Raw genomic sequence first — 14668 nt, forward strand, 5'->3', positions numbered from 1 at the left:
AAGTGGAACATTGGAAAGTGGTCAGAAATATCAGTATGAAATATACCTGTATTAGCTACTTCTGGTACATTTCAGGAAATTTAAATCTGAATCAACAATCATATTTCCCATTCGCTTCATTAATATCTAATGGGTTAAGGGTCATGTTATCAGGGTTGATATCCTGCCCAACTAGGAGAGAGACAGAAGTGCATGTCTCATGTCCAATACAACCATACATGTGTGTTAGTTTTATCAATAGGGGTGCACTTCCTTTGGAATGCACATGACACAGTCCACATAACACCACTAAAGACTTCAGAGGGTTATGACATTTAGAGCATTGTGTGTGTTTGGTCATGAGGTTAGCTAAAACACATGAACAAAGTTCTGTGTGTGTGTGTGCGTGCGCGCGTGCGCTTGTCAAATCAGTGGACTATAGCTGACTCGAAGTATCAACTTGTAAAAATGAGCGTTAGTGCTAATCGGCTGTAGCTGCGCTAGGGTACAGCCTATATTTTTATTAATTTTTTTAAATATATTTTTTTAAACAGTGAGTTAACATATTTTCAGCACTTTAGTTTCCAACTCATTTTCTCATGTTCTCTCTTGTCTCTGTGCAGCAATATAGTGAGAAATATGTTTGGAACATGAAATCGCAGTATTGAATTGCAATACATATAGAATCATGAGAATCGCAATACATATCGTACCGGCACCTAAGTATTGTAATAATATCGTATGGTGAGGTCCCTTGTAATCCCCAGCCATACAGTAGTGGACTAGGCCCTGACAGATAACTTGGCTCTCTGATCAAGAGTTCTGACCTGACTTTTGTCACCCTCTTTTCTCTCGCGTTCTCCAGGGGGCAGTGAGGGCCAAGGTCACATTCTCCAGCGCTTTCCTGAGAAAGACTGGGAGGACAATCCCTTTCCACAAGGCATCGAACTGGTATGTAACTAACATTACTCGCACACAAACAAATGCACAATAGCCTACATATTTACCCGATGCTACATGCATCATCCGTAACCTGAAGAAAGGTTGCATCATGAAGGGATCAACATCACCCTGAATAATTTACTGTTAATGTGTATTTAATGTCTCCCAAATAACCCTTATTCCAGTATTGATTACCTCATTATTGTCTCGTGTTTTTTGCCCGAGTCAGTATTGAAGAATTCCTAAGTGTTCATTATGTTTTACAAGATGAATGCCTACAGAACAATGGTTATTCCTTGGTTTGCTTCTAGCCTATTTCTCACCCCGATCCAAAATAAGGGTGTAAGGTTAATCATTTCTGACACGTGGAAAGTTTTCTTAACTTGGTGTAGCCTAGTGGTGGAAAATAACCTAATGATAGGCTAGAGATCAGAGGTGAGTCACAGAGATGCAGAGTAGGGACATGTGACATACCACACTGGGATACGGCCCACTAATACTGTATGTTCCTCTCCTGTCATCGCTCTCTCTCTCGTGCTTCCTCATCTATCTCTCCCTCCTCTCCTTCTATCCCTTTCACCTCATTCCCTTTTCCCTCCTTCTTCCCTTCTTTCTCAACCCCTGCGCCCATTGACTCATTTTCTGTCGATCTCACCCTCTCCCTCCTCCTCCCTCCTCCTCTTTCTCCCCATCTCCTTTTCTCTCTCAGTTCTGTCAGCCCAACGGATGGCAGTTAGTTCCAGAGAGGGAGCGTCCGTCGTTCTTTGTGTCGGTTCTGACCGACATCAACTCAGAGCGTCACTACTGTGCCTGTTTCACGTTCTGGGAGGGCCTGGACAACCCACAGGTGAGAGACTAGAGGAGAAAGAGAAGATTCCCCCTAGCCACACTACTCCTCACACACTGAGCCAATGTCATTATGAACCAATAACAGTATCCTTATAGCTGTACTAGAGGTTGACCGATTATGATTTTTCAATGCCGATTTATTGGCGGACCAAAAAAAGCCGATACCGATTAAATCGGCCGATTTAAAAAAACAAACTTTTATTTATTTGTTTGTAATAATGACAATTGCAACAATACTGAATGAACACTTATTTGAACTTAATATAATACATCAATACAATCAATTTAGCTGTTCAATTTGGTTTAAATAATGCAAAAACAAAGTGTTGAAGTAAAAGTGCAATATGTGCCATGTAAGAAAGCTAACGTTTAAGTTCCTTGCTCAGAACATGAGAACATATGAAAGCTGGTGGTTCCCTTTAACAGGAGTCTTCAATATTCCCAGGTTTATAGGACTATTTCTCTCTATACCATTTGTATTTCATTAACCTTTGACTATTGGATGTTCTTATAGGCACTTTAGTATTGTCAGTGTAACAGTATAGCTTCCGTACCTCTCCTTGCTCCTACCTGGGCTCGAACCAGGAACACAACGACAACAGCCACCCTCAAAGCAGCGTTACCCATGCAGAGCAAGGGGAACAACCACTCCAAGTCTCAGAGTGAGTGACGTTTGAAACGCTATTAGCGCGCACCCTACTAACTAGCTAGCCATTTCACATCACATTGTTACACCAGCCTAATCTCGGGAGTTGATAGGCTTGAAGTCATAAACAGCAGAGCTGCTGGCAAAACTCACGAAAGTGCTGTTTGAATGAATGCTTATGAGCCTGCTGGTGCCTACCATCGCTCAGTCAGACTGTTCTATCAAATCATAGACTTAATTATAACATAACAACACACAGAAATACGAGCCGCAGGTCATTAATATGGTCGAATCCGGAAACTATCATCTCGAAAACAAGACGTTTATTCTTTCAGTGAAATACGGAACCGTTCTGTATTTTATCTAACGGGTGGCATCCATCAGTCTAAATATTCCTGTTACATTGCACAACCTTTAATGTTATGTCATAATTACGTAAAATTCTGGCAAATTAGTTTGCAATGAGCCAGGCGGCCCAAACTGTTGCATATACCCTGACTCTGCGTGCAATGAGCGCAAGAGAAGTGACACAATTTCACCTGGTTAATATGGCCTGCTAACCTGGATTTCTTTTAGCTAAATATGCAGGTTTAAAAATATGTACTTCTGTGTTTTGATTTTAAGAAAGGCATTGGTGTTTATGGTTAGGTACATGTTGGAGCAACGACAGTCCTTTTTCGCGAATGCGCACTGCATCGATTATATGCAACGCAGTACACACTAGATAAACTAGTAATATCATCCATGTGTAGTTATAACTAGTGATTTTGATTGATTAAGTTTAATGCTAGCTAGCAACTTACCGTGGTTTCTTACTGCATTCGCGTAACAGGCGGTCTCCTCGTGAGGCAGGTGGTTAGAGCGTTGGACTAGTTAACCGTAAGGTTGCAAGATTGAATCACCGAGCTGACAAGGTAAAAATCTGTCGTTCTGCCCCTGAACAAGGCAGTTAACCCACCGTTCCTAGGCCGTCATTGAAAATAAGAATGTCTACTTAACCTCTAGCGTCGAGCAATCCCGTATCCGGGAGCGTAATTATAGCCTCAAGCTCATTACCATAACGCAACATTAACTATTCATGAAAATCGCAAATGAAATGAAATAAATATATTGGCTCACAAGCTTAGCCTTTTGTTAACAACACTGTCATCTCAGATTTTCAAAATATGCTTTTCAACCATAGCTACACAAGCATTTGTGTAAGAGTATTAATAGCTAGCATAGCATTAAGCCTAGCATTCAGCAGGCAACATTTTCACAAAAACAAGAAAAGCATTCAAATAAAATAATTTACCTTGTTGATGTTTTCAATGAGGAGACTCTCAGTTAGATAGCAAATGTTCAGTTTTTCCAAAAAGATTATTTGTGTAGGAGAAATCGTTCCGTTTTGTTCATCACGTTTGGCTAAGAAAAAACCCAGAAAATTCAGTCATTACAACGCCAAACTTTTTTCCAAATTAACTCCATAATATCGACAGAAACATGGCAAACGTTGTTTAGAATCAATCCTCAAGGTGTTTTTCACATATCTATTTGATGATAAATCATTCGTGGCAGTTTGGTTTCTCCTCTGAACCAAATGGAAAATTGCACGCAGCTGGAGATTACGCAATAATTTTGACGGAGGACACCAAGCGGGCACCTGGTAAATGTAGTCTCTTATGGTCAATCTTCCAATGATATGCCTACAAATACGTCACAATGCTGCAGACACCTTGGGGAAACGACAGAAAGTGTAGGCTCATTCCTGGCGCATTCACAGCCATATAAGGAAACATTGGAACACAGTGCCTTCAGAATCTGGGGCATTTCCTGTTTGAAATTTAATCTTGGTTTCGCCTGTAGCATCAGTTCTGTGGCACTCACAGATAATATCTTTGCAGTTTTGGAAACGTCAGTGTTTTCTTTCCAAAGCTGTCAATTATATGCATAGTCGAGCATCTTTTCGTGACAAAATATCTTGTTTAAAACGGGAACGTTTTTTTAAATCCAAAAATTAAAAGAGCGCCCCCTATATCGAAGAAGTTAACTTCTTATGGCTGGGGGGCAGTATTGAGTAGTTGGATGAATAAGTTGCCCAAAGTAAACGGCCTGCTCCTCAGTCTGTTGCTAATATAATAATAACTCATATGGCAGGCAATATCCTGAGGAGAAATCAAAACAGGAAGTGAGAAATCTGAGCTTTGTATGTATTCACCACAGTCCCCAATGAAATGCCCCTGATATATTAATGATGTTGCACTGCGTAGGGGTTCCACTAGATATCAATCATCTATAGAAATTTGAATGAGACCTCTGCTGTGCTGTGTTGTGTGAGTGAATGAGAGCAGAATCTATCAGGTGTCTGGCAGTCAGTCATTTTCTGATCACGCGCATTCCTCATGGTATCCACTTGCGTTCCATTGCTCATGAAGACACAAAGGAATAATCTGGGTTGGAACTTTATTGAAGCTATATGTTAAAAACATCCTAATGATTGATTGTGGACCTGGGATTCCTGGAGTGCGTTCTGATGTAGATCATCAAAGGTAAGGGAATATTTATCATGTAATTTCTTGTTTATGTTGACGTCAACATGGCGGCTATTGCGACATTCTTCTGAGCCCCGTCTCAGATTTTTGCATGGTTTGCTTATTCCGTAAAGTTTTTTGAAGTCAGACAGAGGTTGCATTAAGGAGAGGTAATATCTATAATTCCATGTGTATAACTTGTATTATCATCTACATTTATGATGAGTATTTCTGTTGAATGATGTGGCTATGCAAAATCACTGGATGTTTTTGGAACTAGTGAATGCAATTCGCCAATGTAAACTCATATTTTGATAAATATGAACTTTATCAAACAAAACATACATGTATTGTGTGACATGAAATCCTATGAGTGTCATCTGATGAAGATCATCAAAGGTTAGTGATTAATTTTATCTCTTTGTGTTTTTTGAAACTCCTCTCTTTGGCTGGAAAAAAAATGGCTGTGTTTTTCTATGTCTATGTGGTGACCTAACATAATTGTTTGTGGTGCTTTTGCTGTAAAGCATATTTGAAATCGGACACTGTGGTGAGATTCACAAGATTTGCTTTAAAATGGTATGAGATACATGTATGTTTGAGGAATTTTAATTGAGATTTTAGATGTTTTAAAATTGGCGCCCTGCACTTTCACTGGCTGTTGTCATATCGCTCCCGTCAACGGGATTTTAGCCATAAGTTAACTGACTTGCCTAGTTAAATAAAGATTAAATAAAGGTGTAAAATTTTTTTTTTTTAAACTGAGTCCAAAATTAACGATTTCCGATTGTTATGAAAACTTGAAATCTGCCATTCCGATTAATCGGTTGACCTCTAAGCTGTACTGTATAGCAAGTGTTTATCCCTACATTTTACGCTGGCAACAAAGTTGTGGAAATAAGACGATCTGATCATATGAGAAACCGATAACAATTTATAAATGTTCCAAGCAGTACTTGACGTCCTGATATTACATTTGATCTTTAATGATACATCTATAGAACATTTGCACAGGGTAGGCTACGTTCTGTACACTGTATGATATTCTGTGTCTTTCTGTGTGTGTAGCTACAGAAAGCTGAGGCCAGTGAGGTGGATGAGGACGAAGTCCCAGGGCTGGTCCAGCCGGCCCAGGTCTTTGCCCCCAAGAGCCTGGTGCTGGTGTCCCGTCTGGACCACACAGAGGTTTTCAGGGTACAATGCACCTCAAAACAATACTCCATGTCCCTGTCCGATACTCCCATTGCACTTCTCATCTCTGTTTCTTGTTACAACGAAGTGTGTTTGAGACAAATCTAGGCTTGATTTGGCTGTATTTTGCTTTAAGTAGTAGATGTGTTATTTTCCACACAAACCTCATTTGTCATTTCACTACAAGTCAAGGAAAGGTTGTTCTTGTCTTCTGACTGGGTGCCTCCCCTGTGCAGAACTGTTTGGGGCTCATCTACACCGTGCACGTGGACAGCCTCAGTGTTCCCTTGGAAACAGTGATCGGAAACCTCCTCACCTGCGTCATCCCCGTTGCTGGTGGTTCTCAGGTAAACGCACCTGCATGCATACTGACTTGTACGTATTCTCCTGAGCAGTGCAACACTCCAATCCAGCTAGCCTATTAGCTTGTTAGCCCCATCCAACCTGCTAGCATATTAGCTTAGCATATTGGCCGATGCCGACTGCTAGCACATTAGCTTAATTGTAGCGTTAGCGTTGTAGCTTAGCATTAGCGGGTGTGCTATGCTAACCCACAGTGCCGAGTCAATTTCGGGTCCTCAGCACAGGCCATCCTTGTGGTAATGGCTTGAGCGGAATTAGTGGAATGGTATCAAATACATCAAACACATGGTTTCCATGTGTCTGATGCCATTCCATTTGCGCTGTTCCAGCCATTATTATGAGCCGTCCTACCCTCAGCAGCCTCCACTTCTACACACTATGTATAGGAATATCTACTTAGCGCTTGTATTCGCCCTATATGCACAATTTAAACGTACTGTTTGTCTCAAAATAATTCAAGGATGCTACAGTGTAACATACTACTACTATATTGTAGTACTACTACTATATTGGGCCTATACGTACATTTCTGTACATTTTGTTCCCTTGTGTAACATGCCATTGAACTCCGCTGTACATTGGTTCCTCCTGTGTGTTACAGATAAATGAGTCCCCAGTATGTAGTTTAAATCTTTCGGTTCCTCAGGCCCTAGCCTGTGACTGGCTACTGGGCTGCTTTCAGGACCAGGTAACATCACCTTCCGGCAGCTTCTTACCAATCCGCTTGCCTCATTGTGATTTTTTTAGCTATTTAGATAAACATGACGATTCTAAAAAGTATGTTTTGTATTTCCTGTAATCATCTCAAACCATGCTGATTAATATTCACTCAGTGGTTTGCACTAATCTGCTTTTGTGGGTTTTGTGGCCTAGCGATGCTGCATATTCCATGCTACATTAACCTGTCAGTCATTTTGATCATTTTTGAGACCTTTTTAAAATCAATGAACTGTTTTGATTCTATGTGCCGTTGTTTGTCGTGGATCGATCTGACGTGTTCGCCATTGTTGATCTGTTATAGAAGTGTGTAGACTTTTCACTTGATGAGGAACACACATTGGATCTCTGAGGGTGACCATATGGGGCACCAGATGGCCTCATAGCAGGCAGTGCTGTGGTCTGAATGAGAGAGTGGACTAAACAGCATTAACACAGACACGCGCAGATCTTGCAAACAAAAACAAACATACACTTGACTTACACACACTCAGAGACCTTCATGCATTGGATAGTATAGCACAGAGCGTTCTGTAATAAACACAGCAAAAAAGAAACGTCCCTTTTTCAGGACCCTGTCTTTCAAAAATAATTTGTAAAAATCAAAATAGCTTCACAGACCTTCATTGTAAAGGGTTTAAACACTGTTTCCCATGCTTGTTCAATAAACCATAAACAATTAATGAACATGCACCTGTGGAAAGGTCGTTAAGACACTAACAGCTTACAGATGGTAGGAAATTAAGGTCACAGTTATGAAAACTTAGGACACTAAAGAGGCCTTTCTACTGACTCTGAAAAACACCAAAAGAAAGCTGCCCCTGCTCATCTGCGTGAACTTGCCTTAGGCATGCTGCAAGGAGGCATGAGGACTGCAGGGCAATAAATTGCAATGTCCGTACTGTGAGACGCCTAAGACAGCGCTACAGGGAGACAGGACGGACAGCTGATAGTCCTTGCAGTGGCAGACCACGTGTAACAACACCTGCACAGGATCGGTACATCCGAACATCACACCTGCGGGACAGGTACAGGATGGCAACAACAACTACCACAGTTACACCAGGAACGCACAATCACTCCATCAGTGCTCAGACTGTCCGCAATAGGATGAGAGAGGCTGTACTGATAGCGTGTAGGCAGGTCCTCACCAGACATCACCGGCAACAACATTGCCTAGGGTCACAAACCCACCGTCGCTGTACCAGACAGGACTGGCAAAATGTGCTCTTAACTGACGAGTCACGGTTTTGTCTCACCAGGGGTGATGGTCGGATTCATGTTTATCGTTGAAGGAATGAGCGTTACACGAGGCCTGTACTCTGGAGCGGGATCGATGTGGAGGGTCCATCATGGTCTGGGGCGGTGTGTCACAGCATCATCGGACTGAGCTCGTTGTCATTGCAGGCAATCTCAACGCTGTGCGTTACAGGGAAGACACCCTCCTCCCTCATGTGGTACCCTGCCTGCAGGCTCATCCTGACATGACCCTCCAACATGACAATGCCACCAGCCATACTGCTTGTTCTGTGTGTGATTTCCTGCAAGACAGGAATGTCAGTGTTCTGCCATGGCCAGCGAAGAGCCCGGATCTCAATCCCATTGAGCACGTCTGGGACCTGTTGGATCGGAGGGTGAGGGCTTGGGACATTCCCCCCAGAAATGTCCGGGAACTTGCAGGTGCCTTGGTGGAAGAGTGGGGTAACATCTCACAGCAAGAACTCGCAAATCTGGTGCAGTCCGTGAGGAGGAGATGCACTGCAGTACTTAATGCAGCTGGTGGCCACACCAGATAATGACTGTTTACTATTGATTTTGACCTCTCCCTTTGTTTGGGACACATTATTCAATTTCTGCTAGTCACATGTCTATAGAACTTGTTCAGTTTATGTCTGTTGTTGAATCTTATGTTCATACAAATATTTACACATGTTAAGTTTGCTGAATATAAACGCAGTTGACAGTGAGAGGACGTTCCTTTTTTTGGAGTTTATAACAGTACATGAAAAGCTATGGTAGGTGTTTGTTACGGTGTAATAGCAGGTTTGATACTATCAAATGTCAAACTTCTAATCACACGTCTTTTTATTAGACTCAGGTCTGGACTTGTTAGGACTCTCCCCAGTCATGCCACATCAACCACTGTCATCCCAACATGCATTGCAACATATCCACTTTACTACTGGAACTGGCAATCATCTCAACTGTCAGATACGCACTCCTGGCATACAGAGTAGCAACCTTTAGCCCCAATACTGTACACTGGAATATATATGAGTCTGATATGGAACCTGCCTGAATGTTTGTGTGTGCGCACATCTGCCCGTCTGTATGAGTGATTGATTGAATAGATAATTGTAAATGACTGTCTGTCTAGTCTCCACAATGTCTTCCCATGAACCAGCCCAAGGACGTTCTGTCAATGGGCCAAGCTCCATAAATAACTTAATTTTCTGAAATAGTAACTGTACAACATTAACTAAGCAAATTTCCCTTTTTAAATTAACTTTACTGAAAATTGTCAATGTTACACAAGTTTAACATTTCAGTCCTCAGTTATTTCATCCCATGCTCATGAACACATCGTCTGACTAATTCACATGTTGGATGTACAGTTGAAGTCGGAGGTTTACGTACACCTTAGCCAAATACATTTAAATTCAGTTTTTCACAATTCCTGACATTTAGTCCTAGTAAAAAATCCCTGTTTTAGGTCAGTTAGGATGACCACTTTATTTTAAACAAGTGACATGTCAGAATAATAGTAGAGTGATTTATTTCAGCTTTTATGTCTTTCATCACATTCCCAGTGGGTCAGAAGTTTACATACACTCAATTAGTATTTGGTAGCGTTGCCTTTAAATTGTTTACCTTGGGTCAAACATTTCGGGTAGCCTTCCACAAGCTTCCCACAATTGTGGCCCATTCCTCCTGACAGAGCAGGTGTAACTGAGTCAGGTTTGTAGGCCTCCTTGCTCGCACATGCTTTTTCAGTTCTGCCCACAAATTTTGTATAGGATTGAGGTCAGGGCTTTGTGATGGCCACTCCAATACCTTGATTTTGTTGTCCTTAAGCCATTTTGCCACAAGTTTGGATGTATTCTTGGGGTCATTGTCCAGTTGGAAAACCCATTTGCGACCAAGCTTTAGCTTCCTGACGGATGTCTTGAGATGTTGCTTCGAAATATCCACATAATTTTCCTGCCTCATGATACCATCTATTTTGTGAAGTGCACCAGTCCCTCCTGCAGCAAAGCACACCCACAACATGATGCTTCCACCTGCGTGCTTCACGGTTGGGATGGTGTTCTTCGGCTTGCAAGCCTCCCCCTTTTTCCTCCAAACATAACGATGGTCATTATGGCCAAACCATTCTATTTTCATTTCATCAGACCAAAAGACATTTCTCCAAAAAGTTGGAAACTGTAGTTTGGCTTTTTATGGCAGTTTTGGAGCAGTGGCTTCTTCCTCCCTTAGCGGCCTTTCAGGTTATGTCGATATAGGACTTGTTTTTACTGTGGATATAGATATTCTTGTACCGGTTTCCTCCAGCATTTTCACAAGGTCCTTTGCTGTTGTTCTGAGATTGATTTGCACTTTTTGCACCAAAGTAAGTTAATCTCTAGGAGACAGAACGTGTCTCCTTCCTGAGTCGTATGATGGCTGCCATGTTCCCATGGTGTTTATACTTGCGTACTATTGCTTGTACAGATGAACGTAGCACCTTCAGGCTTTTGGAAATTGGTCCCAAGGATGAACCAGACTTGTGGAGGTCTACAATTTTTTTCCTGAGGTCTTGGCTGATTTATTTGGTTTTCCCATGATGTCAAGCAAAGAGGCACTGAGTTTGAAGGTAGGCCTTGAAATACATCCACAGGTACACCTCCAATTGACTCAAATAATGTCAATTAGCCGATCAGAAGCTTCTAAAGCCATGACATCATTTTCTGGAATTGTCCAAGCTGTTTAAAGGCACAGTCAACTTAGTGTATGTAAACTTCTGACCAAGTGGAATTGTGATACAGTGCATTATAAGTGAAATAATCTGTCTGTAAACAATTGTTGGAAAAATTACTTGTCATGCACAAAGTAGATGTCCTAAGCGACTTGTCAAAACGATAGTTTATTAACAAGAAATTTGTGGAGTGGTTGAAAAACGAGTTTTAATGACTCCAACCTAAGTGTATGAAAACTGCCTTCAACTGTATGTAGCTGTGGATGCTTCCATTTTATTTCCCCTAAGTTGATAGCTGGTTTGACTCTGTGCCTTATGTTCATTTTGCTGCACTCTCATGTCATAATGCAACGCTGTTACCATCTGAATATATTTGTAATGTTAATGTTTTGTCATGGTTTTGCCATGTTTTTGTTTGGATCCTGTTGTCTCTAATTTGTGTGTTCTCCTATGGTGTATTTCTCTCTCTCTCTCGTGTGTGTGTGTTGCTGGACTTGTGTAGCCGGGCCAGGAGGAGAGAGAGGAGAGCTTGGTACGCTGCCTGACTACTTTATTCTCCTTTCAACCAATCAGCTCCTAGCTTTCCCCAATTCTGTCGGGATTCTCCTATGTCTTTGTAACTCACATACCTTTCTCAGCCCATCCTCCTCTCCTCCTCTGCCAGTCAAAATAGTTTTCCCTTGAGAGGTCTGCATTCAAATCACTTTAAGGCTCAATCTGTTACCCGATGGCTGATCCTTTTACAATCTGTTATTGGTAGCCTGGAAAAATTCAACGATATCTAATTTGTTGTTGACCAGACGAGTGACTGTGAAATGGTGATCAACAGCTGGGTCACTGTGTTGTCAGTGCTGCTGTTGAGAGCATGAGCGAATGCCAACCTTTCCTTCTAAGCTATACACAGATATACCTGGGCCCTGTATTTTATGTACTTTGAGATGAAGATTTGGCTGCAGTAGATTCCTGCTTCTGGAGTTTATTTGAAACGGCTGTATTTTCGAAGAATTTCTGTACTTAAAATAATTTGCATTCCTACTTGTCAACTGTGGTATACAGCCTCTGTAGGTAGTTCCAGTTGTTTCTGTATATTTTGTTGTATTACTATGTGATGTCTGTCCTCGAGGCTGCTGTGGTTGTGTTTCTTTGATGTATTGGATGCCTTATTTGACCTTGTGCTACCTGTCCTGTATGCAACTTTTTGCAATCTGTCTTCATTTGCAGGCAAGACTCACTGCTAATCATGCTGTGCAAATTATGCCTTAATTCATGTCGGCTAACTGGCTTTTTCGGTCTTGCAAATACTTAAAAATCCAAAACAGTCATTGAAATTTCATGCAACATAAAGATCACACTTACAAATTATGGCAATTTATATCTTACACCAACTACTACAACTCTCTTGAGCTATAAATGTAATGTATGCGCTGCAATGTGAAGTTTACATGGCTAAGATCAGATGTTTCATGAATGTTAAAATCAACAACAAAAATCAATCATTGTCTTTCACTTTCCTTCTGCGTCACATGGCCGTAAGAGCTATCCCGTAACACTAAACCAATAAGACACTAAACCAATAAGACATTTCAAATGGTAAGACCCCCTGAAATCCTTCAAACGTATGAACTCTGCCCTTTCCATACTCAAAACAAAATGGAAATCTTTCTGTATGGACAATCTGGCATGTCATTGATATTTGACTCCCATAAAGGCTCATTAAATATAGTGGGCTGATTGAGTCTGTGGTAAGGCCCATTTCTATGGGTTTCTCAGTTCAGCATAGGTCAGTTCTCTCATGTTCAGCTGTGAATGGCCGGTTACTGTGGAGTTCTAATGTACCTGCTAAACCCCTGTGATTCTCCCCATCTGATTTCTCCTCTCTTCGATACCTCTGTGATTGTGCTGATTGTTGCTGATCCCTTTTTTTTTTCCAAGAAAGGGCGTTCACATGATCTGTTCTCTTTTTCCACGCGTCCCTCTTTCTCTCTTTTTCTCTCTCTCTGTCTCTCTAGAGGACTATAACATTGGGTGCGGGCGATCGACAGGTCATCCAGACTCCTATCAACGACTCCCTCCCTGTCAGCGGCAGCAGTGTAGCCCATCTCTTTAGACAGCTTGGTATGGCAAATCACGATGCAGCTTATTCAGCCCTGGACCGATGGGGCACTTTATGATCAGTGATATGGACCAATCAAAGTCCAATGTTCCTTTGAGAGAAGACCTTCACCAATTGTTGAATTTCTAAATGAACACAAATCACAGGCCTATATTTGATATGAGTTAGGGGACAAGGCAAAAGTGTGTGTATATATCTCTATACTACCGTTGAAAAGTTTGGGGTCACTTAGAAATGTCCTTGTTTTTGAAAGAAAAGCACTTTTTGGGCCATTAAAATAACATCAAATTGATCAGAAATACAGTGTAGGCTTTGTTAATGTTGTAAATGACTATTGTAGCTAGAAACTGCAGATTTAAAAAAATATATATATAAAAAAATGGGAGGCCCATTATCAGCAACCATCACTCCTGTGTTCCAATGACACGTTGTGTTAGCTAATCCAAGTTTATCATTTCATAAGGCTAATTGATCATTAGAAAACCCTTTTGCAATTATGTTATCACAGCTGAAAACTGTGGTGCTGATTTAAAGAAGAAATAAAACTGGCCTTTAGACTAGTTGAGTATCTGGAGCATCAGCGTTTGTGGGTTCGATTACAGGCTCAAAATGTCGGGAAACCAAATCATTTCTTCTGAAACTTGTCAGTCTATTCTTGTTCTGAGAAAGTAATGCTATTGAAATGAACGCTATTCCATGCGAGAAATGACCAAGAAACTGATCTCGTACAGCACTGTGTACCACTCCCTTCACAGAACAGCTCAAACGGTCTCTAACCAGAATAGAAAGAGTGGGAGGCCCCGGTGCACAACTGAGTTAGAGGACAAGTACATTAGTGTCTTGTTTTAGAAACAGACACCCCACAAGTCCTCAACTTGCAGCTTCATTAAGAAACAGACACCCCACAAGTCCTCAACTAATGTACTTGTCCTCTAACTCAGTTGTGCACCGGGGCCTCCCACTCTTTCTATTCTGGTTAGAGACCAAATAGTACCCACAAAACCAGTCTCAATGCAGTGAAGAGGCCACTTCGTGATGCTGGCCTTCTCAGCAGAGATGTAAAGAAAAAGCCATATCTCAGACTGGCCAATAAAAATAAAAGATTAAGATGTGCAAAAGAACACACACTGGACAGAGGAGCTCTGCCAGCATCCAGGAGTCGCCTCTTCACTGTTGACAGTTCCAGCTACAATAGTCATTTACAGCTGATCAATTTGATGTTATTTTAATGGACAAAAAATGTGCTTTTCTTTCAAAAACAAGGACATTTCTAAGTGACCCCAAACTATATATACATACATTACAGCCTCATTCAAAAATGTATTTAATCGTTTTTCCCCCTCATCAATCTACACACAATACTCCATAATGACACAACAAAAACAGCTTTTCAGAAATTTGGG

At 41.3% G+C, this 14668-nt stretch overlaps 1 protein-coding gene across 11 annotated transcripts in view; it reads left to right on the forward strand.

The window, feature by feature from the left end:
* The window catches only part of LOC112247333 (SET binding factor 1), a 76725-nt gene that overhangs the window by 29498 nt on the left and 32559 nt on the right, over positions 1-14668 (forward strand). For 6 of the 11 annotated variants that reach the window (XM_042311116.1, XM_042311122.1, XM_042311119.1 and 3 more), the window contains exons 2-8: positions 845-930; positions 1631-1768; positions 5995-6120; positions 6354-6464; positions 7082-7168; positions 11655-11684; positions 13162-13267. In XM_042311116.1, the coding sequence (XP_042167050.1) occupies positions 845-930; positions 1631-1768; positions 5995-6120; positions 6354-6464; positions 7082-7168; positions 11655-11684; positions 13162-13267 (684 nt within the window). The remainder of the gene's footprint in view (positions 1-844; positions 931-1630; positions 1769-5994; positions 6121-6353; positions 6465-7081; positions 7169-11654; positions 11685-13161; positions 13268-14668) is intronic. The other 5 variants (XM_042311124.1, XM_042311125.1, XM_042311126.1 and 2 more) reach the window with 3 other exon arrangements.

This window comes from Oncorhynchus tshawytscha, linkage group LG33, assembly GCF_018296145.1.
Source record: "Oncorhynchus tshawytscha isolate Ot180627B linkage group LG33, Otsh_v2.0, whole genome shotgun sequence".
In the NCBI taxonomy this organism is placed as follows: Eukaryota; Metazoa; Chordata; class Actinopteri; order Salmoniformes; family Salmonidae; genus Oncorhynchus; species Oncorhynchus tshawytscha.